Source organism: Acartia tonsa, chromosome 10 (assembly GCF_053477335.1).
Source record: "Acartia tonsa isolate MP-2025a chromosome 10, ASM5347733v1, whole genome shotgun sequence".
NCBI lineage: Eukaryota > Metazoa > Arthropoda > Copepoda > Calanoida > Acartiidae > Acartia > Acartia tonsa.
Window position 1 is genome coordinate 25057492 of NC_137269.1, and position 26419 is coordinate 25083910.

At 32.9% G+C, this 26419-nt stretch overlaps 2 protein-coding genes and 1 long non-coding RNA gene across 4 annotated transcripts in view; all 3 read right to left on the bottom strand.

The window, feature by feature from the left end:
* Positions 1 to 859: 859 nt before the first annotated feature.
* Positions 860 to 13149, bottom strand: LOC145330659 (uncharacterized). Its single transcript, XM_080175322.1, has 8 exons — positions 13068 to 13149; positions 11624 to 11697; positions 10720 to 10804; positions 9617 to 9672; positions 8366 to 8444; positions 6223 to 6264; positions 2070 to 2168; positions 860 to 1741 (listed from the first exon to the last, which is right to left on the bottom strand). Exons 2-8 carry the CDS (start codon positions 11631 to 11633, stop codon positions 1690 to 1692), a joined length of 423 nt encoding a protein of 140 aa, XP_080031448.1. The 5' UTR covers positions 11634 to 11697; positions 13068 to 13149; the 3' UTR covers positions 860 to 1689.
* Positions 13150 to 13531: 382 nt separating this feature from the next.
* The window catches only part of LOC145330732 (uncharacterized), a 32498-nt gene continuing 19610 nt past the window's right edge, over positions 13532 to 26419 (bottom strand). The window contains exons 2-5 of the mRNA XM_080175397.1: positions 15778 to 15873; positions 15163 to 15240; positions 14348 to 14412; positions 13532 to 13584 (exon numbers count right to left, since the gene is read on the bottom strand). Coding sequence (XP_080031523.1) covers positions 13532 to 13584; positions 14348 to 14412; positions 15163 to 15240; positions 15778 to 15873 — 292 coding nt within the window. The remainder of the gene's footprint in view (positions 13585 to 14347; positions 14413 to 15162; positions 15241 to 15777; positions 15874 to 26419) is intronic.
* Positions 20700 to 23835, bottom strand: LOC145330660 (uncharacterized). Of its 2 annotated transcripts, XR_013883543.1 has the most exons (5): positions 23146 to 23835; positions 22675 to 22741; positions 22375 to 22442; positions 21830 to 21946; positions 20700 to 21044 (listed from the first exon to the last, which is right to left on the bottom strand). It is a non-coding gene; the product is annotated as an uncharacterized LOC145330660 (long non-coding RNA). The 2 variants fall into 2 exon arrangements; XR_013883542.1 differs by lacking the exon at positions 20700 to 21044 and having other exon boundaries at positions 21695 to 21946.

The window sequence follows — 26419 nt, forward strand, 5'->3', positions numbered from 1 at the left end:
AAAGAAGTTTTAAAAGATTTTATGTTACATATAATGTTTTAAATTTCGATTAATAACTTAAAATATTTAGAAAGCCTTATATCATCAATTTACATTAAATATTTACACATAAATATCACAACACAAATTTAACCTTTTTTCAAATTTGTACAATTACCTAAAAATATAATTATGTAAACAACTTTTTTTGTTAAAAATAACAAGTAAAATAAATATATTCAGTAAAATTCCGATAGGATAGTTGAAATAAAATTACAATTTTACTATACATGGAGCACTAGAAAGATTATCATTTCAAGTATTGGATGTTTTTATAAGAGGATTTTTTCTCTCAATGTTTTTGAGTTTTAAGGTTTTGTACACTTAAGAAAAACATTGAAATCTTAAAACTTTGAGAAAAAAAACATTGAAAACCTAATCGTCATGGGAATGGCTAAAACTTCCTAGTGCCTGCAAAAATTGCATTTCTGAGATAACCTGAAGAAATATTTTTAATATAAGCAATATACCTTGATTTTGTGATGCCTTTTTAAAATCATTTATTTTTGTAGTAAATTGCAAATAATTATTTCTTTTTGCCTCTAATTTGTTAATTCTTCTATTTTGTCAATTAATTAAATACCTTACTTAACAGCCGTAAATATAGATATTTAGAAAACTTTCGTCATATTTGAAAGCAAAAGAAATTTTTGACTTAGAAAACCAAAATTATTTAAATGCAGATTTTTTCGACTACCTTGACATTTAAAGCAAGATTGCAGTAAATACTCGTTTTTTCTGATAAAATATTGGCTTAGCAGACCATACTTCAAAAATAAAAGTTTCCAGAGTTTGGAATGACATGCACATTACACAATTTAAAATAAAAGATATTGTTCATTTTATTACTTTACGAATAAAAATGGTATTTTTTTGCAGGAGGCTTGCTTTAAAATCACAAATTTAAAAGGGTAAGGCAGGTATATCTTTGTAGGTATGGACGGCATAATAAGGGGACTTTTTATACAAAGTAAGAAAATTGAGATCTAATAATTTGTTAACGTAAATAATGAAAAATTTTATTTAAAAGAAGAATTTTATAGACACATTGTAGAATAGAAAAACCAGGATAAACAAATATCAGGGATTAAAAGGGATAGGACAATGGACAAAAAAAATTGTCTAAAATTGAGGCAAAATAATTTTCCTTCAGACAAAGCCAACTTTCCAAAAATTTCAAATTTCTGAATTTGCCGCTAAAATGAACCAATCTTGGCCAACTATCAGCTGATTACCTGACAAAGGAGATTTGTGATTGGTTCATTTCTGCGGCAAATAAAATAAATACCCAATGTTTTAAAAACATTTTTCTTGATTGGTTGATCAAACTTTTTCACCAATAATTTTAATCTACTTTTTTCATAATTGGGAATGAAAATTATTGTATCGTCCTTATTTCTTAGAATTTATAGTTGTGTCTCCTACAAAAAAAATGTATATATGGAAAATATCAGGGCTCAGCAGCCGCGCGTCAACCGACTGAAAACTCAGGGAAATCAACCTTTCATAATTTAAAAAGTAAGCTGAAAGTCTAAAACTGAACCAAATATGATAATCCCTCTTTCCAAAAATTTCCAAAGCATCCAAACTGGTTTAAATTAAGGCTTATTCGCGGCTAAAGCGCGGCTGCCGAGCCTTTAAAAAAATAAATTAGATATATGGTAATCTAGGTATCAATACGGGATCAACTGTCTTATTCACCCTGAAACATAAAGAAATATAATTTTAAGAAATGTGATAAATAAGTATTTGTCCATCCATATGTATAATATCTGTCTTTCTATGTCTTCTTTTCAGTTTGTATGTCTGTCCTTGCGTTTTCTTTGCCAGTTTTTCTTTTTTTTAGTCTATCTGTTTTTTGTTGTATGTTCATCGAAAAAGTCTGTTATTTAGTTAGTTGGATAGATTTTCTATATATGTGTGTATGTTCTTGTATCTGTCATAAAACTGATTTTCACCGTATTTGCTATTAAAAAGAGTACGAAAGCATATAGTTGTAGCATAGCTGATAAGATATTGGAGTAACTTACCAGACATTGGCTCCTGCCCCACCTCCATTTATCTTCTCGCCATCTGGCTCAATTCTAGGAGCTCGTTGCCGTCTCCCCGCTCCTCCGCACGTGTCGTTACTTGATAAGATATATTATATTTACTGGTGCACCTTCACTTCCGCATATTACCAAGGGATTTGAAAAGACATGACAATGAATGATAAATTGATGTAACTTCTCAATTATGATAAACAAAAATTACCCCTACAAGTTGAGAGCCTAACTTTTAAATTTATTTTTAAAAAGTACTCAAATTTTTTTTGAGAAAACGAACAAGATAACGTGGTTATAAAAGTTTGCGTACCGGTGTAATGTGTAACAGTCTAATGTCCCCTCTCCTCCTTGCTTAGGTTATAAATAAAGGAGGTGTTTAATAATTGAAGGAGAAGTGATGTTGTAATCAGAAGCGTGCAAAATTATTCCGCAAAAATAATTCTCTATTGCATCCCCTACAGCTGAAACCAACAACCCAATACTCGATTTTTATTTAGGAGGAGTTTTAAAATTTTTGCTTGTGCTTCGCGCACCACTGATATTACCCTGTGCACGCCACTGGTTGTAATTTTATGCAGTTCTAATGATATGAAATGTGAAGTTGTGTAGAAGTAAATGTGCACCAGAATTTTATATTATTTTTTTTGCATATAATTAAAAGCGAAGCCTCTTTAACTAAGATTAAAAGTCACCAAGTCTTGTCGTTACAACACTATATAACATTTCTTAAAATTCATTTAATTAGTTTTAAAAATGGAAAAGTTAGTCCAATGTTTCAATCTGTTCTTTAACGCTCTGTCCAGGGGCGTCCAAGCTTTTTTTTTTGGGGGGGGTAAAAAATTTTAGGGGGGGGGGTAATTCGTGTTTGGGGGGGGTAAAATGGCGCGCGAAGCGCGCCGAAATTTTTTTTTACCCCCCCCAAAATTTTTACCCCGGGGGTAAAATTTGATTGGGGGGGGTAATTACCCCCCCTAAAGTCTGTTGGGGGGGGTAAATACTCCCCCCAAATCTGTTGGGGGGGGTAATTACCCCCCCCAAACTAATTTACCCCGGGGGTAAAATTTTTGGGGGGGGTAATTTAATTATGTAAAAAAAGCACCTACCTAATCTATTAAGTTAATAAGTACTATCCTATAACATAAAGTAGTATGTAAGGTTTATTTGACTATAGCTTCAGATTTCATTACTTTTAATACTGAGTTCTCCTTTTTAGGAAAGCTTCACATAGATCCCATGATGGTTCCACACTATTATAGGTCAATCCTTTGAGTGGTTTTAGGCTATTTTTCTCTTCCCTTTTTACCCTTTAGAAAACACGAGTTCTTAGATGCTAAGGGCGCCACTACTATTCAAATATATAGTAGTATCTCATTCTTTAGAACATAAAAATACAATAATTAACTCACTAACCAATGAACCAATATGATTATACTTTAAAGTGAAGCGTCTTATAGGTCCTGGTAAGTTTTATAACTAGTTTTGAGACACCCTGACATCCTCCCAAAAGAAATCACCTATAGAAATTCTTTTTCATTATTCAATGAAATATTTAATTTAGTTAGGTATCTATTTTATGGAATCTTCAGTGCTTTACAATTACATCATAGATCCCCCCCCCAAAAAAAAATTTTCAGTCAAATTTTTTTTTTAAGAACATTCAATTTGGGGGGGGTAAATACCCCCCCAAAAAAAAATTTTTTAAAGAACATTTATTTTGGGGGGTGTAATTACCCCCCCCAAAATGGTTTGGGGGGGGTAAATACCCCCCCCAAAATCGTTGGGGGTGCCTACGGCACCCCCAAGGTAGGGGTAATTTTTTTTTGGGGGGGTTATTGTTCAAAAAATTTTGGGGGTGCCTACGGCACCCCCAAAATCGTTTGGGGGTGCCAAATGGCCCATTACCCCCCCCCTTGGACGCCTATGGCTCTGTCATCAGTGTTTTGCAAAAAAAAAGAGAATGCCAAATTTGTAACTAAAGTCATACTTTAAACAAAAATTTCAAATGGTTTAACCTCCCCCCCCCCCTCATAACATTTTTGCAAAAAAATCAATGCAACCATTATTAATATGTAATGTTTACTTTACTTATGGATGTTAATATTCTTGTTTAATATTAAACATATATTTCCAAAAATGTTATAAAGTGCAGATTTTAGACAGCAGTAGCTGCAGCATTTCAGCCGTTAAATATAAATCAGCCAAGATAGGTTTTGATATGAGCACGGCTGCCTAGCCCTGGCTAAAATATTTCTTCCAAAGATTTATATTAAATTCTAATTTTAACTAATTTTATTTCTTCTAAAATATAATGATTTAAAATAAAATTTAGTTTACCTAGAAATTTTAGATTAATAAAATTAGAATTAAGATTGAATTAAAATTTTAAATTCATGAAATATCTTTTAACATAAATAACAAAATACAGCATATCATGCATTATCAATCAATTAAGAATATTAATTCCATGCAAATCATAAGCTTCCATATTACCTTCATGCGGTCTTGTCCCTAGCCTCTGGTAACTCCCAATATCAATTTTTAGGGGGGGGGGCGGGGGGGGGCGGGGGGGGGGGGTTGAATAATAAACGTGCGAAAGGAGGGTGTAAAAGGTGTCAACACAACCCTACATACTGAAATTTTATTTTTCTCCACAAGTTTTATACCACCTATGCATGCCACTATATGAATGGGAGTATATATGTCCCATTCCCCTAGGAATTAGCCTAAAACCTCTTAAAATCTGAAGGGTTTAATTAGCTTATTAGACACTTATTAAATTTATTAGTACAAATATTTTTGAAAAGGACGAATTTGTTTATGTATAAGAAGCACTGCTGTAGGAAGATATAATTTAGTATGGCTTCGAAACCGATTAATATCCGCTGGATTAGAACCGGTTCTAAGCCATACTGATAGCATTGTATAGCATCGTCTCTATAAAATTTTTTGGACAGTAAAATTTACAGTCTACGGTGTTGTTCCTCCCTCCCAACTTTTCTCTTTCAGACTAACATGGCCTTAGAATGAAAAACAGACAGACAGTCGGACAGGCAATAATTAAAGATAAAGCTGTGCTTTAAAAAATAAAATAACAGAGAGCAAATTATCTAATTTAATATTTTCTCCTTACCTTAAGAGGGATTAGGATAAATTTTCAGATATTTTATATTGGATTAAGCTTGTTATTGTAATATTTTATCAAAAACAGTTTAGATAATCACATAAAATATATGAGATTATTCATTATTAACTACTAGAGGCTGCGACCCTTGAAGCATCTAGGGGCAATTAAGATGGGAGGGGGAAAAGTCGACCTCCCCCCCCCCCCCTACATTTTCAATTTAGGTTTAAACAGAAAAAGTAAAAATAACATTTTTAGGTGGGGGTCATTTTTTATTTGGAGGGTGGAGATAAGAAGCTTCACTGTAGAGTAGAACTAAAAGCAAAGCTACTTTATAACTAGGATATGGTTTGTGGTAAGTAAATAAGGTGCTTTCACTCAAATGATTTATTGGGCAGAGAACAACCCCCCCCCTGTTTAATTTTTGTTAAAGGAAAGTAAAATTGATAGTTAAAGAAAGTTAAGTGCTTTTCACAGCCCATCATGTCCTACACCTGCTCTAACCCTGCGGGCTATCCTGAAACTAACTTTAGCAAGGATATATCACTAATGCGATTTCTTTTTAATAAAAACTACACTGCCCTAATTTTTCATTTATTTAAAAGTAAGTTATATGTGAAGGGATCTAAAGGGACAAGACAATGGCCCATAAATTGATGTACATCCCAAATGTTTTTACACTAAACTACCCCTTCTGTAGATTACAATTAGTGGTAAAACGTACGCACACTCAACTCAATGAACAAGCAAATCAAAATTCAATAAAAGTCCCCAAATTTGTTAAGGCCACGAATAAGAAAACAATATTATAAAACTTTTGGGCCTTGTGTAAAAAACAGTCCAATGTCCCCTCCCTCCCTGGATATGTAGGTTTCTGTGTTCGGTGGCAAAATTGTTAGAAATAATCACCAAAAACTTTACAATAAAACATTATTACAACAGCTATATACTATTCTAATAATTCTTCAAATTGTATTTTGAAAATATGGAAGCTTATGTGTGTATTTAAAGACGAACCTACTTGAAGTTGTCCAAAGTTCGGGGTAGTTGGCTCGAGACCTGAAAAAAAAGAGATAATTTAGCTTAAAAGAGTATAAGGGATAAGTCAATGGATGATAAATTGATGTACATCCCCAATGATGATAGTCAAAATAAACGTTGTGTAGATTAAAGTATTTATACAAAACTTTGAACACTAATAGTTTAATCAAACTACCCAAACGAATAGGATATCATCGTTTTAAACTTTGGGTACCAGTGTAATTTACAGTCCAATGTCCCCTCCCTGCCTGTATCTTATAAATTTGTCATGCTTTTTGGCTACTTAGATCTATAATTGAAACTTTACAGCTATACTCAAAAATATTTAAAGTTTTCTACGCCCCGTGAGCCAATCCTATTATGTAAAGTAGTAAGGGTTTTTGTCTGTAGCAAAGGATCTCGCTAAACGCTAAACCGAAATGGCCCTCCTTTACAGTGAAGCTTTTAGTCCAGTGAAGGTTTTAAACTATTTTGGGGGAGGATATCTCTACCTTTCCAAGAAATAACCCCCCCCCCAAAAAAAAAAAAAAAATATTCTTTTCTTGTTGAAAATTAAATTGTAAAGAGTTGGACTCCTTCCTCCTCTTCCGTTAAAGGCCCCTAGAGACTTCTAGGTGTGCAACTGCTAGTATTTATTCAACATTAAATCTCCTGCATTGACCAGTTTAAGGTCAAGACAGAGGGGCGTTGCACCCCATCCCTTCAACCCCCATCGTCACGCAAGTGCTATAAAGGCTAGAGACGTAGCCACAATAAAAATACATTACAAAATTAATTCTTTTAATACTTGAAGATTATTTCTTGTACTTCAAAAAAAAATTAAATAATTCTACTTTAATTCTACTTTAACTAATGTGAATCAATTTCAATATTTCTAACAAAATTTTTTTTAAAATTAAATTAAATCCATTTTTATAAATCCTTACAATAACTATTAAAATGTTAAAAATGACGTATAATATCAGTATGAACCAATCTAGAAATAGGCCAGGAATAAAAGAATAGCGATATTTGTTCATTATCACCGAGTTTCGGAGGGAAGGTTATTTGAGAATAAAGATTATAAATATAAAAAAGTATGGAGATCTATCCCTGTATCCTGTGTTTATAAGATAATATTAAAATGGATAAATGATTACTTGGATGTTGCTCAAATTTCCATGTTCTCTAATAAAGTAAAATTCGCAGTGGGCTAAAATAAGGATAAAACCATCCACCCCCTTTACCCAATATCCTCCCTTCTACTGGATAAATGAACGGATCAATAAATGAGTTCCATGATAGCAACCTAAATTTATGACAATTTTTCTCTGTCATAATATCCACGTATATTGTATATCCATTAATATGAATGATAAATGAAACCATGGATACCAAATTAGATAGAGAACAGAAAAATATCAACAAAATATAAAATCATACAACCAAATTTAATACCTCTTAATATTGATTTTATAAAGGAAAATAAAAACATTATTGCATTAATTAAAGTTAAAGCAAACGGAATAAATCTAAAATAATATTTTTAAGCGACTAAGAAAATATTCGTCACTTTTATTATGCGTTACCCTCCAAAATTGATCAATATCACGAAACATTTACATGTATTACGGTATTTAGCTGTTGGCAGGCCTAGCTATTGAAACAATCAATTCTACAAAAAATCACGAAACCTTTGGAAGTTAGCGTATATCTTGTTTTTTTCATATAACTGAAGAGGAGTGGGTAAAAAAAGGGAAAAGGGAAGGAGGTTGTGGGGAAATTTTCCTTTAAAATTGTTTGTCAGAATATCAAGTTTGTCAAGTAGAAAGGGTTTTTGCTTAGCGGGACAAAGTGTCTTAAAAATCAGCGTCATAAAAATGTGGGATTATCCATCTTTTTTTTTATAGGTTTTATTTCCAAATTCTCCTCTCATTTCCCTCATTTTTATGATGTCACATGGCTAATTTTTGAGACACTTTGTCCCGCTACTTTTTTGCCTGTGCTTAAGTTCTTGATAACGATTGGATTCTCTATTTTATGTAAGCTACACATAGTTCCTGTGATAGTTTTACTCTATTTTATTTTCCTATTTTAAACTTGGGATGGTTTTAAGCTAGTTTTGTTGAAATGACCTTACCTTAAATATATGACAAGTGGTAGAATGATGGTGTGAAGAAAAATTGCAGTCAAACGAATAAACATATGAATCCATTGTCCTAGAACATATGAAAAATATGTTTTATCGTATTTCGAATCCGGTGGATAGGAACTGGTTCTCATCCATACGAAAAAAACTATGTCTAGCATCGTATTATATCCAGCTTTCTACGAATATAAAAATGTACAATCATAAAATTAAAACCAGTTTTTTTGGTCGGTGCCTTCGGCACCTCGGGGCTGAAAAAAACTAGTTTTAATCTCATAATTGTACATTCTATATCCGCGGAAAGCCGTTTATAATACGATTCTTCAACAGATAGTTTTATCCAGGGATCTAAAGGGATAGGAAAATATCCCATAAACTGATGTACATCCCCAATGATGATACACATAATTACCCCTTTTGTAGATTAAAATTTGTGGTAGAAAGGTTTGAGCACTCAACTTAATTAACCAACGATTCAAAATCCACAAAAGTCCCCAAAGACAACGAATAAGAAAACGTTATTATAAACGTTAAAAGAAAATGGCCTTGGAAAATTAGAGATTGTTTGGGCCAAAAGATATTTTTTTAATAAGAATTAAGAGGTGAGTTATGGAGGTCAATGATTATGTTTGAGTGAAATCACCTTTGAATGTTTGGATAATGTTTGGGGGGGGGTATTTACCCCCCCCAAACCATTTTGGAGGGGTAAATACTCCCCCCAAATTAGAAAATCTCTAACAAAAAAAATTTTTGCGCGCTTCGCGCGCATTTTTAATACTAAATTTTTTTTTAAATTTAAATTACCCCCCCCAAAAATTTTACCCCGGGGGTAAATTTTGGGGGGAGTAAACAAATTTTACCCCTGCCAACAGATTTCAGGGGGGGTAATTACCCCCCCCAAGCAAATTTTACCCCCGGGGTAAAAATTTTGGGGGGGGGTAAAAAAAATTTGCGGCGCGCTTCGCGCGCCATTTTACCCCCCCCAAAACCAAATTACCCCCCCCTTAAAAAAATTTTACCCCCCCCAAAATAAAAAGCTTGGACGCCCCTGCCTCAGCCACCTGCAAGCCTCAGTGAAACAAACCTTTTACAATTGAAAAAATCAGCAAGAAGCCTAAACCTGACCAAAATAGGACAATCCCTCTTTTAAAATATTTCAAAGCATCAAAACGGGTTTAAACTTAAGGCTTAGTTGCGGATGGTGCACAGCTGTAACACTGTTATTCTTGTTTTTATACTAACCAAGCTTATCAATATCCAGAAGGGCAAGGATGACTGAACAACTTATTCTGATGGCACTGAAATATTTACAAATTAATCTTAAGTTTTAAGTTTTTGTATTTTAGCGGGTGCGCCCCTAGCATCTAGGGGTTCTATATTGAAAGGGATATTGAAGAAAAATAGCATAAAACCATCTCAGGACCTATATGAAGCTCGACTGTAAAGGAGAACCATATCGGTTCAGCGGTTAGCGAGAATCTTTGCTACAGACAAAAATATTTTAATCCTATTATATAAAGTAGTAAGCGTTTTTTGTCTGTCCTGAAGGATCTCGCTGACGCTAACTGCTAAACCGATATTGTTCTCCTTTACTGTGAAGCTTCCTATAGGTCCTGGGAAGGTTTTAAACTATTTTTGGAGAGGGTTTTTTTACCCCCGTCCCCCCCAAATATTTTTTAACTCTTTTTAAACGCAAATTTAAAATGTGATGAGGTTTCCCCCTCCTACCAGTGCCCCTAGAGGCTTCTAGGGGACGTAGCCGCTAGTACTTTATATAGCACTGAACTTTTTCTTAACTTTTTAGTTTGCTAAAAGTTTTACAAAACTATTTCAGATGATTTTTCTTGTTAATAAATAGAATTTTTCATTTTCCCATACGTGGAAAACTGTCCAAAATACGATGCGATAAATAACTTTCCTTGAAATAACTAGATATCTTGTTTAAAACAAAGTCGCTATCTTTCTATAACAATTTATTGAGGACTAGTTCGTCCCAAGAGATAACGGAAAGTTCCCTGCCTATGTAGAATCATTCTTAAATCTATATATAAAGATATTATCAAAAAAATACTTTTTAAAATTACTATTTGGCAATTTAAAACCCAGGATACTCAACTTTCGTAATTTTTTACGAGGGCTTCGCCCCATAGCGCGGTGGTGGGAGATTTTTTTGTAGGTGTGGGCTGTGGGTGTTCCCTTTACCCTAGAAAATAGCTTAAAACCATCACAGGACCCAGAGCTATATTCTATGAAGAGAAGAGCCCAATTGAATCAGCAGTGACCGAGAACTTAAGCTTCAGACGGACAGATAGACAGACATCATTCTACTTTGTATTATAGATTACCTGACATAGATTCTAAGCCGAGCCACAATAATAAGTTCTCTCAATGTTAAAATATTCTGCCTTTTTCTTCGTAAGCCAGAGAGGGCTAGAGAAATAAAATTAAACAATAATTAATATTTTAAATTTTAATTACTTTTAAAAGCTAAGTTTTTCTATAATTATGGTATGTCCGTCGTTTCTTCCTTAACAGATAGCTACTGTTGATTTCTAACTTTGTTGGTTGATTCTTGTAACAGTTAGATACAATTTAAAAAGAGAAGTATTCTATTTAGAATAACAGAATATCCAAAAGTCCATTTGTTTTTTAATCCTATTCATCTGATTTTGAGAATATTGATTCATAAGACAACAAGAAACAATGTTATAATCCTAAAAATGAAAGTTTTCTGAGTACATATAATCAGAGAGAGGGGATAAAGAGCTGTTTATTACATTTGTCCCAAAGTTGTATAATAATGTTTCTCGTATTCATTCGAATCCGGTGGGAAACCGGTTCTCATCCATACGAAAAAACTATGTCCAGCATCGTATTAAGTTTTCTACGAATATAGAAATGTACAATCATAAGATTAAAACTAGTTTTTTTAGCCGGTGCCTTCGGCACCACGGGGCTAAAAAAACTAGTTTTAATCTTATAATTGTACATTCTATATCCGCGGAAAGCCGTTTATAATACGATACGAGAAATAACTATTCTTGTTTGTTGATTTAACAACTTTGGAGACTTTCATCGAATTTTGATTAGTTGATTCATTAAGTTGAGTGTTCATACGTTTCAACCAATAATTTTAATCTAGAGAAGGAGTAATTTTGTTTATCATCACTGGGGGAGTGAGAAGGTCTGAGTGACGGACGCACGGACACACCCTAATACTAGAGTAACTGCTCTACTAAATAAGATTACCTGAAATCATATTGTCAGCAAATTTATTTGCTCTGAAAGCCGAGGTTTCTATCCAAAATACATAAAGAACATGTCTAAAATTATACTAAGATATAATCCTTAAGTAAAAGTAACAGGATGTCTGTCTTTGTGTGTGTGTGTCTGTGTGTGAAACTTAATATATCGCCAACCGCTAGAAAGAATGGTTCTCCTTTACAGTGTGTTTCTTTTAGGTCCAAAGAAGTTTTTCATTATTTAATAATACCTATTGGATAAACAAACTGACCAATAAATGACAATGGAAATAGCAACCTAAATTGACGACATTCTATCTACGTAAATTCTACATCTATTGCAGTTATATAGAAAAATCCAACGAATTCTTTGAAAATTTTTTTATCTTTTATATTACCTATTCAAAAATAATTTAAGATTTATCAGACGTCATTGATAATATGTAAACACAGCATTAGTTTATCTCTTGGAGCTATGTGATATATGTTTAAGCTTTAAAATTAATGAAATTTTATGAATATTTAATGTATAAATCATATGAACAAGTGATATATCAAGAAGTAAGCATTTAATCTCCTATCAAGTAATTGGCAGTTCATGCCTGGCATATGTTCAGCTGATTAAAGATTAAAAGGACTCTCCACAGAAAAATCAACTTTGGATTTTTGAAAATCTAACCTGAAACTATTATTCTCTGTTCAATTTTAGGCATTTTTTGTTTTTGTGGCATCGCGATCGAAGCCCTTTGAAAATTTTGTCCGCCGCCTATTTGTACTGCCGCTATAAAAATATATACTACACTTTCCTCCACTTAATATGTGTTCGCCGCTAAAGAACATTTGCTCCATTGCAACCGGCCGCTCTACGATTTATCCTCTTCCTTGACTGGACAATCCTGCCGCCTCCATTTTGTGTTCGCCTCCGCCAAATATAACCATCTTTTGCCGCAGTTGCCGCATTCATCGCCCTTCTCCGCCGCTACTCCGCTATACATTGCGTACGTAGCTATACACAACACCCCCAGCCTCCATTTAATTTCTGAACAAGGGAGAGGGGAGCATGTATTAAAAAGCGACGTACAGCGGAGTAGCGGCGGAGAAGGGCGATGAATGCGGCAACGGCGGCAAAAATAGAAGCTAAAAATCACTAAAGCAGCACAAATAAAAATGGCGGGAGGATTCACTTAAAGGAGGTAAAAAATTTCAAAGGGCTTCGATCGCGATGCCACAAAAACAAAAAATGCCTAAAATTGAACAGAGAATAATAATTTCAGGTTAGATTTTCAAAAATCTAAAGTTGATTTTTCTGTGGAGAGTCCTTTTAAAGTTGATCAGCTGATTTACAGAATATAACTACCATAAAGGTGATCTGCTGATTTACAGGCTTACTTGTTGATTAACAGAATATAACTACCTGACATCTGATCAGCTGATTAACATAATATAACTACCTGACAGCTGATAGACTGATAAGTGTTGGACTAAAGTCAATGCGATTAGTCCCCAAACATAACTGGATATCCAATGGTTCTCCATGCTAATTTAGGTCACAATTAAACATTTTTTGACAAATTTAAGGACATTCAAAAGAAAAAGATCAATAAAACTTGTGACGCTTTAAAGGAAAGGCAATTTTCTCGGCTGCTATATATGATAGACAACTATGAACCCCTTACCAATTCCTTGTGCCACTGGGCATTTAATGCGTAGTATACTTGGTTCGTGGGTCTGTCGGTCATATTTCATTAGAAATGGAAACCTACTTTTATGATGTTTCATGATTTTTTATGAATATTATAATATTCTCCCTTTTCTTTCTGAACATCTGCTTTATCCATAATTTCTTTGTGGTTCGCTACTTATGGATGATGCCATCCTTATTAATATTTTACTCTCCCTTTTGTTTACTTCAAATTTAATAATGTTTAATTGTTTCCTTTTGAAAATATAAATTCTCCAGTAGCTGCCCTAAAACAATAAAAGAAAATTATTTTTATGAAAATACTATTGGAAAGACTTTTTTGTTGGACTTCCAATATATATCTCGACTATGTGTGACTCTCTTTTAGTGAAACAATTGGTTCTGTTTTCTACATCTTGAAATACTAGCGGCTTAGCCCCTAGCCTCTAGGGGCTTTGCACCAAGAGGTTTGATTAACCTATAATTGTGTTATTTAAATTCAAAAAGAAAAAGAAAATAAAAAAAAGATTAGGGGGGGAATTTTTTTTTTTTTGGGGGGGGGGGACGGGGGTAGTCGACCCCCCTTTTTGAGTTTAATTTTAAGATGGAAAGAAAAGGGGGGGGGGGGGTATTTTGCATTTTTTAGGTGGGTTGGGGGTGTCCCACCCCCCAAGAAAATAGCTTAAAACCATCACAGGATCAGTAGGTATATTCCCTGAAGAGTAGAGCCCAATCGGTTCAGTGGTTACTGAGATCTTAAACTTCAGACAGACAGACAAACATCGTACTACTTTGTATTATAGATAATGTAGCAGTATAGGTGAAGGGAAGCAAAGTAAAGGGGATGGATTAGTAGTCAAGATTAGATAAAGTAAAGGAGGGAAGGGGATGTTTGGGTTGGGGAAGAGGTGGGAGAGTAAAGGAATTTAATTGTCTGCAATTCTTGTAATAAAAAAAGTTAACTCTCTAACATTAAAGAAGGAAAGGACAGAAGACAGACAGACTGACACAAACACGTATAGAGGAGCTCTGTTACTTAAAGATGGTTACCTAATGAATCTGCTGTTGCAAATGTTAAGCAAGCCATTGCTGTTATTAAACCAAACTTTAACATACTGAATAAAAAAATTATTTGTTTTTATCAAAACATGGGAAATTTTGCATAAATAAGTTTACTAAATTCGATGCTACTAATGAAAAGAGTGAGAACGGTGCTTTCCATCTGACTCCCCTTTAATCTTCTCTATTCTAAAAAAAAATTTAAAATCAAGGGGGGGGGAAGCCTTTTTCCTCTGACGAACCTAACAACCTAGTAAAAGTGTCTGACTCTGATTATGACGTAAAAAAAATTAGCCAATGAGAGGCCAGTATACACTATAATTGACCAATGGTAAAATTTATAGTGGCCTCTCATTGGCTAAATTTTTTTACGTCATAATCAGAGTCAGACACTTTTACTAGGTTCGGGTCCTAACCCTGCAAGGCTATCCAGTATCTATTCTAACCAAACCAAACCTGACTAAAAGTAATTAAGAAACCAACGAAAAACTACCCCCCTCCCACCCTCCTTTTTTATATTTTTCTCGTAAATAAAAGGGCAGTTTTTAGCAAGGCACTTTAAGGGAAAAAGCCGTATAAAAATACAATTTATTGCAATTTTTCAAAACTTTAGTTTAGTACACAGACGCTGGGCTTTAGCCGCGCATAAGCCTTTAATTTAAACCCGCTTATTTGCAAAAAAAAATCAGAATAAATGGATTGTCTATTTAGGAACAGGTTTAGACATCAAGCTGAAATTTAATGTTATAAATTGACGATTTTCCTTAGGCTTACACACGGATGCTGAGCACTGCCTATTTTTATACCTTATAGAGCCACTGGCAGTTAGTTGCGGAGTTTGAGGGTCCACTGATAAATATTTGCCTTGCAGAATTATTATTAACCTAAATAATAGAATTTATATATTATAGATATAATTGTCCTAGTTACTAAAAACAGCGTAAAGTGCTTCCAAAAAAATACGCCATACAATTAAATGACCAAGGATAGGCTAATATACATTGTAATTGACCAATGTTAAAATTCATTCTGGCCTCTCATTGGTCATTTTTTTGTTTGAAGTAAATTTTTTGGTGGCACTTTACGATGTTTCTTGGAGTTGCTCTTATATCAACACAAGATCAGAATTCTAATGTCAATATAGAAAACTAATGCATTGTGTCGACGAAATGCAACCAACTCAGGCCGATAAGTTATGGCAGCTTTCTAAAATTATCATGGATATAAACTACGCCCAAACATACTAGAATTAAAATTTTATAATTGCTTTGCAACAAAAAAATCATAAGGGCTAAGCAGCCAAGATCTAGTATAAAACAGGGAGTAAGTATAAAAGAAGTGACTGTGAAAAATTCCTAAAGAATATGGCAGGAAAAAACTGTTTGCAGCTGCGGCTGCTGAGCCCTAACAAAATGTTGAACCTGAGAAAAACTCCGCCACAAAGAACCCATGATGCTGCTGTGAAATTTAGATTGCTGGCAATAAAGGCAACCTTGCACGCAGGGTACGAAGCTTCCCTGAAATACAAAAATTGTAGTTTTTCGTTTCTGTCTGTCCTTCTGTCTATTAGATATTCTGTCTGTCCTACTGTCTGTCTGTCTTTCCTTCTGTCTGACTGTCTGTACTTCTGTCTGTCTGTCCTTCTGTCTGTCTGTCCTTCTGTCTGTCTGTCCTTCTGTCTGTCTGTCCTTCTGTCTGTCTGTCCTTCTGTCTGTCTGTCCTTCTGTCTGTCTGTCCTTCTGTCTGTCTGTCCTTCTGTCTGTCTGTCCTTCTGTCTGTCTGTCCTTCTGTCTGTCTGTCCTTCTGTGTTTCTGTCTGTCCTTTTGTCTGATCTTGTATCTGTCTGTCTGTCCTTCTGTCTGTCTGTTCTTCTGTCTGTCTGTCCTTCTGTCTGTCTGTCCTTCTGTGTTTCTGTCTGTCCTTTTGTCTGATCTTGTATCTGTCTGTCTGTCCTTCTGTCTGTCTTTTCTTCTGTCTGTCTGTCCTTGCATCTGTCTGATCTTGTATCTGTCTGTCCTTCTTCTGTCTGTTCTTGTATCTGTCTGTCCTTATGTCTGTCTGTCCTTCTGTATCTCTGCCTAAGAAACAAGGAATTAAGTTTCAGAATGTTAAAATGTATAAAAAATACACACAAACATACATTTAAATCTCTATCTCTCTATTTTCTTCTATTTCAATCACTCTCTATCTCTATCTTTCATACATTTGTAAGGCGGCTACACCCCCAAAGTGCTTAGTTGAACACAGAACATATCTCCCTTCCATTTTTAATAATGAATTTAAAATGAATTTATGTAGGTAATTGGTCTTATCAGCTTAGGATAATTAATACTTCTAATAATTTAGTTAAACCGATTAAAACAAATTTATAATTTTTAAGTTTTATTCATTTTACCATGATAACTTATAAGCAGAAAAGTTTTTGTTGTTATTAAAGAATCAATCCTACTATTTAAAGAAATAAGGTTATTTTTGTCTTTAGCTTAAGATCTCAGATAATACCTACCAGAATAGGTTATACTTTTCAGTGAATGTTTTAGGTTATTTTTTTAACCTTCACACCCCTCCCCTAGGGGCTAAGGGTAAATCAACTAGGTAGTATGTTTTAAAAGAACAAACAAAAATTCGATGTGAATTTTGTTAAAGAAGTTGTATCAACTTTTTTGCTTTTTATTTAAGATAGCTAGCCGGTTCTTTCAGTAAGTAGTAGATGTAAAATTTTTCATAGAATTCAGATATGCAATCGGTTTTTTTTGTAGACCTCTTATTTTTTAAGTAATTTAAGTTTTTTTAAAAAAATAATTAAGTCGGTTTTAAGGTACTAAAACGCAACAAAATAAAAGAAGAAAATAGCCAGTATGAACAAAAATAGTAAGATCTTTAATTTGACACCTTACTTTTAAAATTCTGTTGAGTAATTGTTGAAAAAATCTATTTTTTTAACCTCGGTTTAATCAAAACATTAAACCAAAATATTTTCTCATACAGACATAAAAAACATGGGTTCATATATACCATTAGAATGAGAAAAATAATATGAATCCATTCTAAGCAAAATTGGAAAAGTTTTAAAAAATTGTAATAAAAAATAGAAAAAATAAAAAGTTTATTTTAAGAATTGTACCTACTAAACTAGCCAATCACAAATCGCAAAATTGACAAATCGGGAAGCTTAAAATATAAAATTAACCTATAGAATTGCCAGAAAAAAAGGAGAACGTTCATACAATATATACAATAGATACTACAATAAATATAGTGATATTAAAGAAAATGTAAAGAATGAAACATTATGAACAAATATGCATCAGTCTGTTTATAAACTTCAAAACAATGCAGTTAAAAATACATTATTGTTTCTTGTGTTTAAAAAATATCTGCTACATTGCATTGTCTTTTGTTTAGGTTTGGTTCAGGTTTGGTACAAGCTAACCCTTTAAAGCCGAAAATTATGATTCTTAAAATAAACTTATTTTTTTTATTATAGTTTTATAAAACTTTTTCAATTTTGCTTAGAATAGATTCGTAATATTTTTCTGATTCTAAAGGTATATATGAACCCATGTTTTTTATGTCTGTTTGAGAAAATATTTAGGTCTAAAGTTTTTATTAAACCGAGGTTAAAAAAAAAGATTTTTTCAATAATTACTCAACAGAATTTTAAAAGTAAGGTGTCAAATTAAAGATCTTACTACTTTTGTTCATACTGGCCATTTTCTTCTTTTATTTTGTTGCGTTTTAGTACCTTAAAACCGACTTAATTATTTTTTAAAAAAACTTAGATTACTTAAAAAATAAGAGGTCTACAAAAAAACCGATTGCATATCTGAATTCTATGAAAAATTTTACATCTACTACTTACTGAAAGAACCGGCTAGCTATCTTAAATAAAAAGCAAAAAAGTTGATACAACTTCTTTCGGGAATACCAATTCTAAATTTCTATCAACTTTTAAATGAACGAAAAGGCTGGTAATGCGTAATCGTATAGAGTTCCCACGGTTTTCAGGGAGGGAGGGGACATTGGACTGTAAAGTACACTGGTATCCAAATTTAAAAATCTATAAGCACATTACATAAGGACAGATAGGCACAAATACTTATAGAGTAGTAATAGTTTAGTACATATACTAAATCAATGTAATCTATAATACAAAGTAGAACGATGTCTGTATGTCTAAAGCTTAAGATCTCAGTAACCGCTGAACCGATTGGGCTCTACTCTTCAGGTAATATACCTGGTCCTGTGATTGTTTAAAACTATTTTCTTGTGGTGTGGGAACCCCAAACCCCTCTTAAAATTGTGAAGACATTTGGTCAAATCCTTTTTTTTATAGTAGATGCAGCTTCTTGATAGAGATTAAAGTTGTTCTTAACATTTATATTTTAGATATGTTACATCATATTTTAAAATATTAGGAGAGCAAAATATTTTAATTTCTTTAAACCCAGGTTCTACGAAATACCATAAAAAAAGAGTCGTTTTACCAGAAAAGTGGTAAAGCTGGTCAACCTGGTAAAATATACCAGTTTCGTGGTAAATTTTACCAGCAAAAATTTTAGCCAAAAAATTAGTCAAATTTTACCATTTTTTTTGTAAAATTTGACGAAACAAAAAAACCCGTTTTTTGTGTTTTAAATAAAAAACAGCTCTTCATAATCAGTTGTAGTACTTTAAAATAATGACTTCTATACAATGAAGCCTAAATTTAAATTTTTTTTTTTTTTTTTTAATTTTACCACTTTTGGAAGTTTTACCAAAAATGTGGTCAATTTTACAACTCTATTTTTCAGGTTAAGTCCGAATTTTCGGACTTAGACAAAAAAACGCAATTTGGTCAATTTTTACCAAAAAGTTGGTAAAATTTGACAAGGTATTTTTTTAGGCTAAGTCCAGATTTTTGGACTTTGCCAAAAAAAATGAACTTGGTAAAATTTGACCAACTTTTTGGTAAAAATTGACAAGGTAAATTTTTAGGCTAAGTCCAAATTTTTGGACTTTGCCAAAAAAAAAAACTTTGTAAAATTTGACCAACTTTTTGGTAAAAATTGACAAGGTAAATTTTTAGGCTAAGTCCAGATTTTTGGACTTTGCCAAAAAAAAAAACTTGGTAAAATTTGACCAACTTTTTGGTAAAAATTGACAAGGTAAATTTTTAGGCTAAGTCCAAATTTTTGGACTTTGCCAAAAAAAAAACTTGGTAAAATTTGACCAACTTTTTGGTAAAAATTGACAAGGTAAATTTTTAGGCTAAGTCCAGATTTTTGGACTCTGCCAAAAAAAAAAACTTGGTAAAATTTGACCAACTTTTTGGTAAAAATTGACAAGGTAAATTTTTAGGCTAAGTCCAGATTTTTCCAAACAAACATCCTTCTACTTAATGATAAAAATCGCAAATAAAATATAATGAGGAAATATTCAGACCTAATACTTTCCAAACAAACATCCTTTTACTCAGCACTATTTGCTTTCGTTATATGGAATATGAAATTAATAAAATATGATGATAATGATTTTATTTAGAATTTATTTCATATTATAACATAACAGGTCATATAGATATTATCCAGGTCAATACTGAAACTACAAAAGATTGGCATCCAAGATAACAACAGTCTAGTACTGATGCCTAAATGTCGATTGATAACAGTGCCACCTGGAGAGGGAAATTGTAATGCTGCTTTTATGGAGATTAATGTACTGAAGAACAATCAGGCAAGTCTCCTACCTGGAGGTACTCTGACTATTTGGCTGGAAGTTATAAAACCTGGACCTGAAAGTGCAGTATCCTGTCTCTCTGGTGACCTGGAGAATTGTTTTGAGGATCCAGAGTTTACTGATTGTTTGATAGAAACTAGTACCTCCAAATTAAAAGTGCACAAGTTTATACTTGCCTCAAGATCTCCAGTATTTAAGGTAGGTTTTTCCATTCTTACTTGTTAATTAAATTCTTGTCAATATTTTTAGGTAAATTTTTAGGCTAAGTCCAGATTTTTCCAAACAAACATCCTTCTACTTAATGATAAAAATCGCAAATAAAATATAATGATGATAATGATTTTATTTAGAATTTATATCATATTATAACATAACAGGTCATATAGATATTATCCAGGTCAATACTGAAACTACAAAACTTACTAGTATCGTTTCTGTAAATAACATACCATACACCTGTCAAATGTGTAATGAAGTCAATATTTTTTAGAATTTTAGCTTGTGGAATGTTTGGAGCTCTCGAGTAGAACTTAATTAACTGACACAAATTTTCTCGGTTCTACATTGTTGTCATAATAAACACCGATTGGGCGGATTGTATAATCAATACGATTTATATGTTAAAGTCAATATTTTTTAGAATTTTAGCTTGTGGAATGTTAGGTGTCAACATTGTCGTCATAATAAACACTGATTGTAATCAATACGCTTTATTTAAGTTAATTTTAACTGACTAACAGAATATTCTCTGTTCAACATTGATCGTCATAATAAAACTTATTAGTATCGTTCTGTAAATTATTTGTTAATTTTAACTGACTAACATATTTTCTCGGTTCAACATTGTCGTCATAATAAATAATGAAATTTTTTGTATAATCTGTGACTGTTACATGTTGAGATGGAACTCTAGTTGTTCTCCATGGAACTGCAAAGCTCCACACTTCAAAACTGGTTCAACTCCAAAATCCTGAAAAAGAATATTCATTTTTAAATTAAGCAATTAAAGGATTAACTAATCAAAAAGGCCTTACAAAAAGGAAAGTTAACTGTTTTGGGAAAATTTCATGGAGAAAGTAGATACAGCTTGTGTACGTGCCTGCTTATTAGAGAAAGTTTAATTCAGTTATCAATACATAACCAGACTGAGAGAAACTAAGAATGTCTTATAACGGGAATTTGGAGTTATGGTATGAATTAAATAGTCGTATGTTAGTTTTAAGAGAGAGTCTAGAGATTAGAGCCAGAACTGACAATGTCGAGATCCAGAGGGAGGTTTGTAAGAGGTTATATCAGCATGGATGGATTACTACACATCTTAATCGCTGCCGTCCTTCCCCTCTGCTGCCCGCCGCTGCCCAGGCTGCCGAACTGGCAGCTGTTCTTCACGAAGTAAACATGCACGAGGATGAATGTAATGCTGTTTAGATTTTAATAATATCCTGAATGTACTGTTTCAATAATATAAAGTAGTAAAATCTAATTTTAAATAGCTACCTATCTAGTACATTATTTTTATGTATTAACTTTTGTCTAACCAGTTTAATATCTATCTAATAAATTTAATAATAGCTTAATTGTTAATATAATTTAGTATACAGTTTCATAAAGTTAGTTCGATGTGTGTCTGTGTATATTAACTTCATATTTGTTATGCTTGTATACATGGAAACTACCTTTTGGGGCCGAGGTGTTGCCGTAGTTGCGTGTAGGATTATTCCAACTATCTTTTATTACAAATAATTAAACACTTACTTTTAACGGATGAATTTCTGATGGCAACAGCTTCATGTTGGTGCAAGAAATGTTCCACGGTCGAATTGCGGTCAGCTTATAATCAGAGAATACACCCAGCTGTGTGCGAAGCTAAACCTGAAAAAGAATATTAATTGAAATATAATTTATATATATTTTTAATATTATTTTACATAAAACACATCTTATAATATCTTTCTATTAAGGGTATAAAAATTCGTTACGCTTAAAACAATCATAAACCTTAAAGGGCGAATATAGGTTGGATATAATATGAGCTTATTTCAAAGGTGCTATTATATAGATTATAATAAATAATTTAAAGATAATGACATATCTAATTGTATTAGTCTGTTTACAGCTTATAAAACCTATCTAACTCAAGATAATATTATGTAATTAGTGTGGTTCCCTAAGAACTCAAACACTCTACCATCACACAAGGCTTCGTAGCAAGGTTGAATTAAAAAGGTTTCGTTAAAGGATAGTCTTAATAACATGGCCTAAAATATCCATGTTCTTATTAAAATTATTTTAACACTTACTTCTATGTAAACCATTCATTAATTGCAGCGCCCATATATTTTCTCACGAATCTGATTCCTGGTTAAGTCTGAAAAACAATATTAATTGAAATATAATTTGTTAATATTTCTATTATTATTTATATATATTAATAGTAGAATACTTTAAATATTAAGAATAGGATAAAAAGTCGTTCTTATATCATATATCAAAAAGGTTTAAAAAATTATAAAACAAATGCAGTTTATCGTAGCAGCTTAAAACCATGCGTAAGGTCCTAAATTATATTGATTTTTTTATTACATTATTTAAACACTTACTTCTATCTCGCCAATCTTTAATTGCAGCGCCCAAATAGTTATTTCTGATGAATCAGTGTTGCTGAACCTGAAAAACAATATTCAATTTAAATATAATTTATTAATATTTCTTTTATATTTATATATATTAAACCCGGATTATTTAATATTAAGAATAGGATAAAAAGTGTTTCTTAGATCAAATCAAAAAGGCTTAAAAAAGGCTTAAAACAATTATCCTATTATATAAATATATTAATATTGTTCTCTTTTACAACAAAGCTTTTTATTTATTTTAATCTATAGCTGAAACTCAAATTAAAAATAGGATGAGGCCTCGACTTTTCTCTTCCTACTTTAAGTGCCCCTCGAGGCTTCTAAGGGGCATAGCCGCTAGTAAAACTTAAACCGTTAATCGAAGGCAGCCTAAAACCGTACGCTCAAGGTCCTACATTATTAATGTTTTTATATTAAAATTATTTAAACACTTACTTTTACGCAAACCACTCTTTGATTGCAGGGTCCATATACTAACAGCCAAGACTGAAGGTGGACACGTACTTTTTTAAACTTCTGAATATCAGCTCTCTAGGCGTTCTTAACTGACATTCATATAAATCTTGTGACATGGACCATCTCCTGTCAATCATACTTGGATATAACACGTATTTTCTCTAAGAGACTTGAAATATAACACTCATTGTTTACAATAGTTTTCAATCGGTATAGCGGCATTCATGCACATGCTCTGTACAGGTATACAACTTTATATTGAAAAATATTTCTTTTATATCCATTGCAATATATTTTTTTATATTTTATCGATGATATTTCATTTAAGTCATTGCAAAAATATATTACATTCACATTAAAAAAAATTTACATTAATTTAACTTTCGTAACCCTGTTTTCAGATGATCAAATCAGCGTGCTCGACAAAGTTGCCAAACTTTAAAAAACACCTTATGTATATAATATCATTTTAATATTTTACCGGTTAATTAATTAAAACTGCATAACTTATATAATTCATGAAATGTTATTATTCGTTGCAATTTTACGATTAAAAATATAACTGTCTTGCAAAGTGTTTTGCCACCTATTCAATCTGTATGTTGGCAACCGTAACTTTCCATCGGCGCAATATTCAACTGGACTATATGACTACGGTGCATTTTTGTATTTTAGTAATCATTTTTAGTGAAATTACAGTGAATTTTGAAGTTAATATGTAACATTCTGTTTTATAATTCAAATTTTATCATTAATTATTGAAAATTCTTTGTAAAATATTCTTCGTATTCGTTTTTTCTCCAATTTTTGGGACTCTTTTTAGCTTACGTAATATACAGGACTTTTTTAAATGTAAAATTAATAAATATATTTCTTGCACCGTAGTATAAACGGATTGTCGCAAATATAGGAGTACAATTATAAGAATGAAACTACTTTTTTTGCCCAGAGGTGCCGGAGGCACTGGCTAAAAATAACTGTTTTTAATCTTATGCTTTTAGATTTTTATATTCGTAGAAAACCATGCATATAATACGATATGCTAGTTACCTAGTTTTTTTGCGTATGAATGAGAACACCTGTTCCTATCCACCGGATTCGAATGAATACGAGCTATTTTTATTTTGTAATTTTTTATTTCTTAAATATTCTACCTTTTCAGATAGTTCTGAATAACAGGCTATTCAAGTCAATCACCTGGGTACGCGTACATCATAATAACAGGTATGGGTGTATATTAGCTGTATAAGATTTATTTTTTTTCTCCTGCTACAAAATTTGTTTTAAATAAATAGGGGGGGGGGGGGAAGTTTTGACACATTTGCGTAAACAGGGAGTATAGGCTTTATCTTTGGACTGAGAGTATAGGTTATTAGGGATAAAATCATTTTTATATGATGAATTTTCCCAAGTTTTAATATTTTTTGGATAGGCCTCCAGGTTCCGGAGCTCCAGGCCTTCCCCCCCCCCCCCTTGTTTAAGGACAAATAAAATACCGGAAAGTTAAAAAACATTAATCACACCCCTCCCAAAAATAAACAAGACAAACAAAATAATCATTCCTCAAATTAGGATGGATCCATACCAATACCACGAGCTGCATGACAGATGGGACGCCCTCATGGTTAGGATGTTGAGACTCTTCTCCAAGCTAAATATTCGAGTTCAAGAAGAATCATGTGGCATTGATGACGCTGTTGAAATAGTAAAACTGTTATACCATCACGGTTGGGTAGAGACACACTTAAAGAAGAATGAACCTATGCCCGAGAATCTCTACGAGAACGAGAGACCCCGCCTGGATGATACCGAGAGATATGTCATTGACCATGAAGCCGACTGTGCACCTTTCCTCACCAACGTCAGCCCTTTTTTCTAAATAAAACCCAGAGTAACACATCTCTTTTCTTAATTTAGATTAACCTGCTCGGCCCTGATAATATTCAAGACCATGAGTTCTTCACATTCTGACGAGCAGGAAAGAATAAGGAAAGGTAAAAACTACGAAATTATTGCAGGGGTGTATATTCTGCTCCGGGGGGGGGGGGGGGAGGGGAGGGGGAAAAAAGAAATAAGTGGATCAATGATGGAAGTTGCTTCAAATCACCTGCTCTTGTTCATGGCTAGTTGTCTTTTGTAGCAGGGGAAAAAATTGTTTTTAACCAAAAAATGTTTCAGAATTCTTTGAGTTTCTTCATTAAAAAACGCTTTAGTTTTCTCATTTTTAATTCAATGTTCTTTCCTTTCAGGGAAGAGAAAGGAGAAGCTAGGAGAAGCCGAGCTCGCCGCCGGCGATTTCATCCAGCCTCCGGATATCCATGCTGAAAGCGAATTTTAATTGTAATTTGTGGCGTTATCCTCTTAGAAAATTTTGTTTGTATTATTTAACTCCCCATCCCCCCCCCCCCCCAAACTAAATTGCTGGGTTAGGTTAGGCTAGGTTAAGTTATACGGCTAGGTAGAGGCCAGGGGCCGTTTTTCTAGGGGGGGGGGGGGTATTTCCTAAGAGGATAACATCAATTTGTTCTTTCAGAACATTTACGTTAACCTCTCTTTGATTGCAGCGCCCATATATTTTATAATTAAGTACCCATGGTGACAGTGATCGAGCCCCACTGGTCGTGCAGATATATAATTTCCTGCATATAAACATTAATAAACATTATTTACCCCTAAAGCCGACGATTACGTATGCACGTGTACAGTTTTTTAAGCTTCTGGCTATAGCTCTCTAGGAGATCTTAATTGATATGTTTTATTTTTTGTTTTTGTTTTTTGATATTTTTGTTATGTTGTTTTATATTATTTATTATTATTTATTTTATAGCAAATTAACAAATTTTCTGGGTTCAACATTGTTGTTATAATAAAACTCCATGCAACTGCGGAATTCTGCAAAAGTCACGACCAGTGGGGCTCGATTATATATGCGTTCGTCGGCTTTTCAGGGAAGGCAGGAAATTTATATAGGTATTATCCAGGTCAGGACTGGAACAAACAAAATTTTATGTATATTGTATATAGTTATTTTTTTCAAAGTAAAAAAATGTCAGACCAACGCTGGATGACGTATGTATAATTGGATCACAATTTTGATAGGTAAGTTTAATTAATTTTATAGACAATCAAAGAATAAATAAGGGTATTTTCTTATGTTTGTAACTCTAACTCTTTATTTTGTGAGTTCCTTTGACATTTAATTTTGGTTTCAAAAAGTGTCACTCCCCCCCCCCCCCTTTTTTACTTTCTCCTT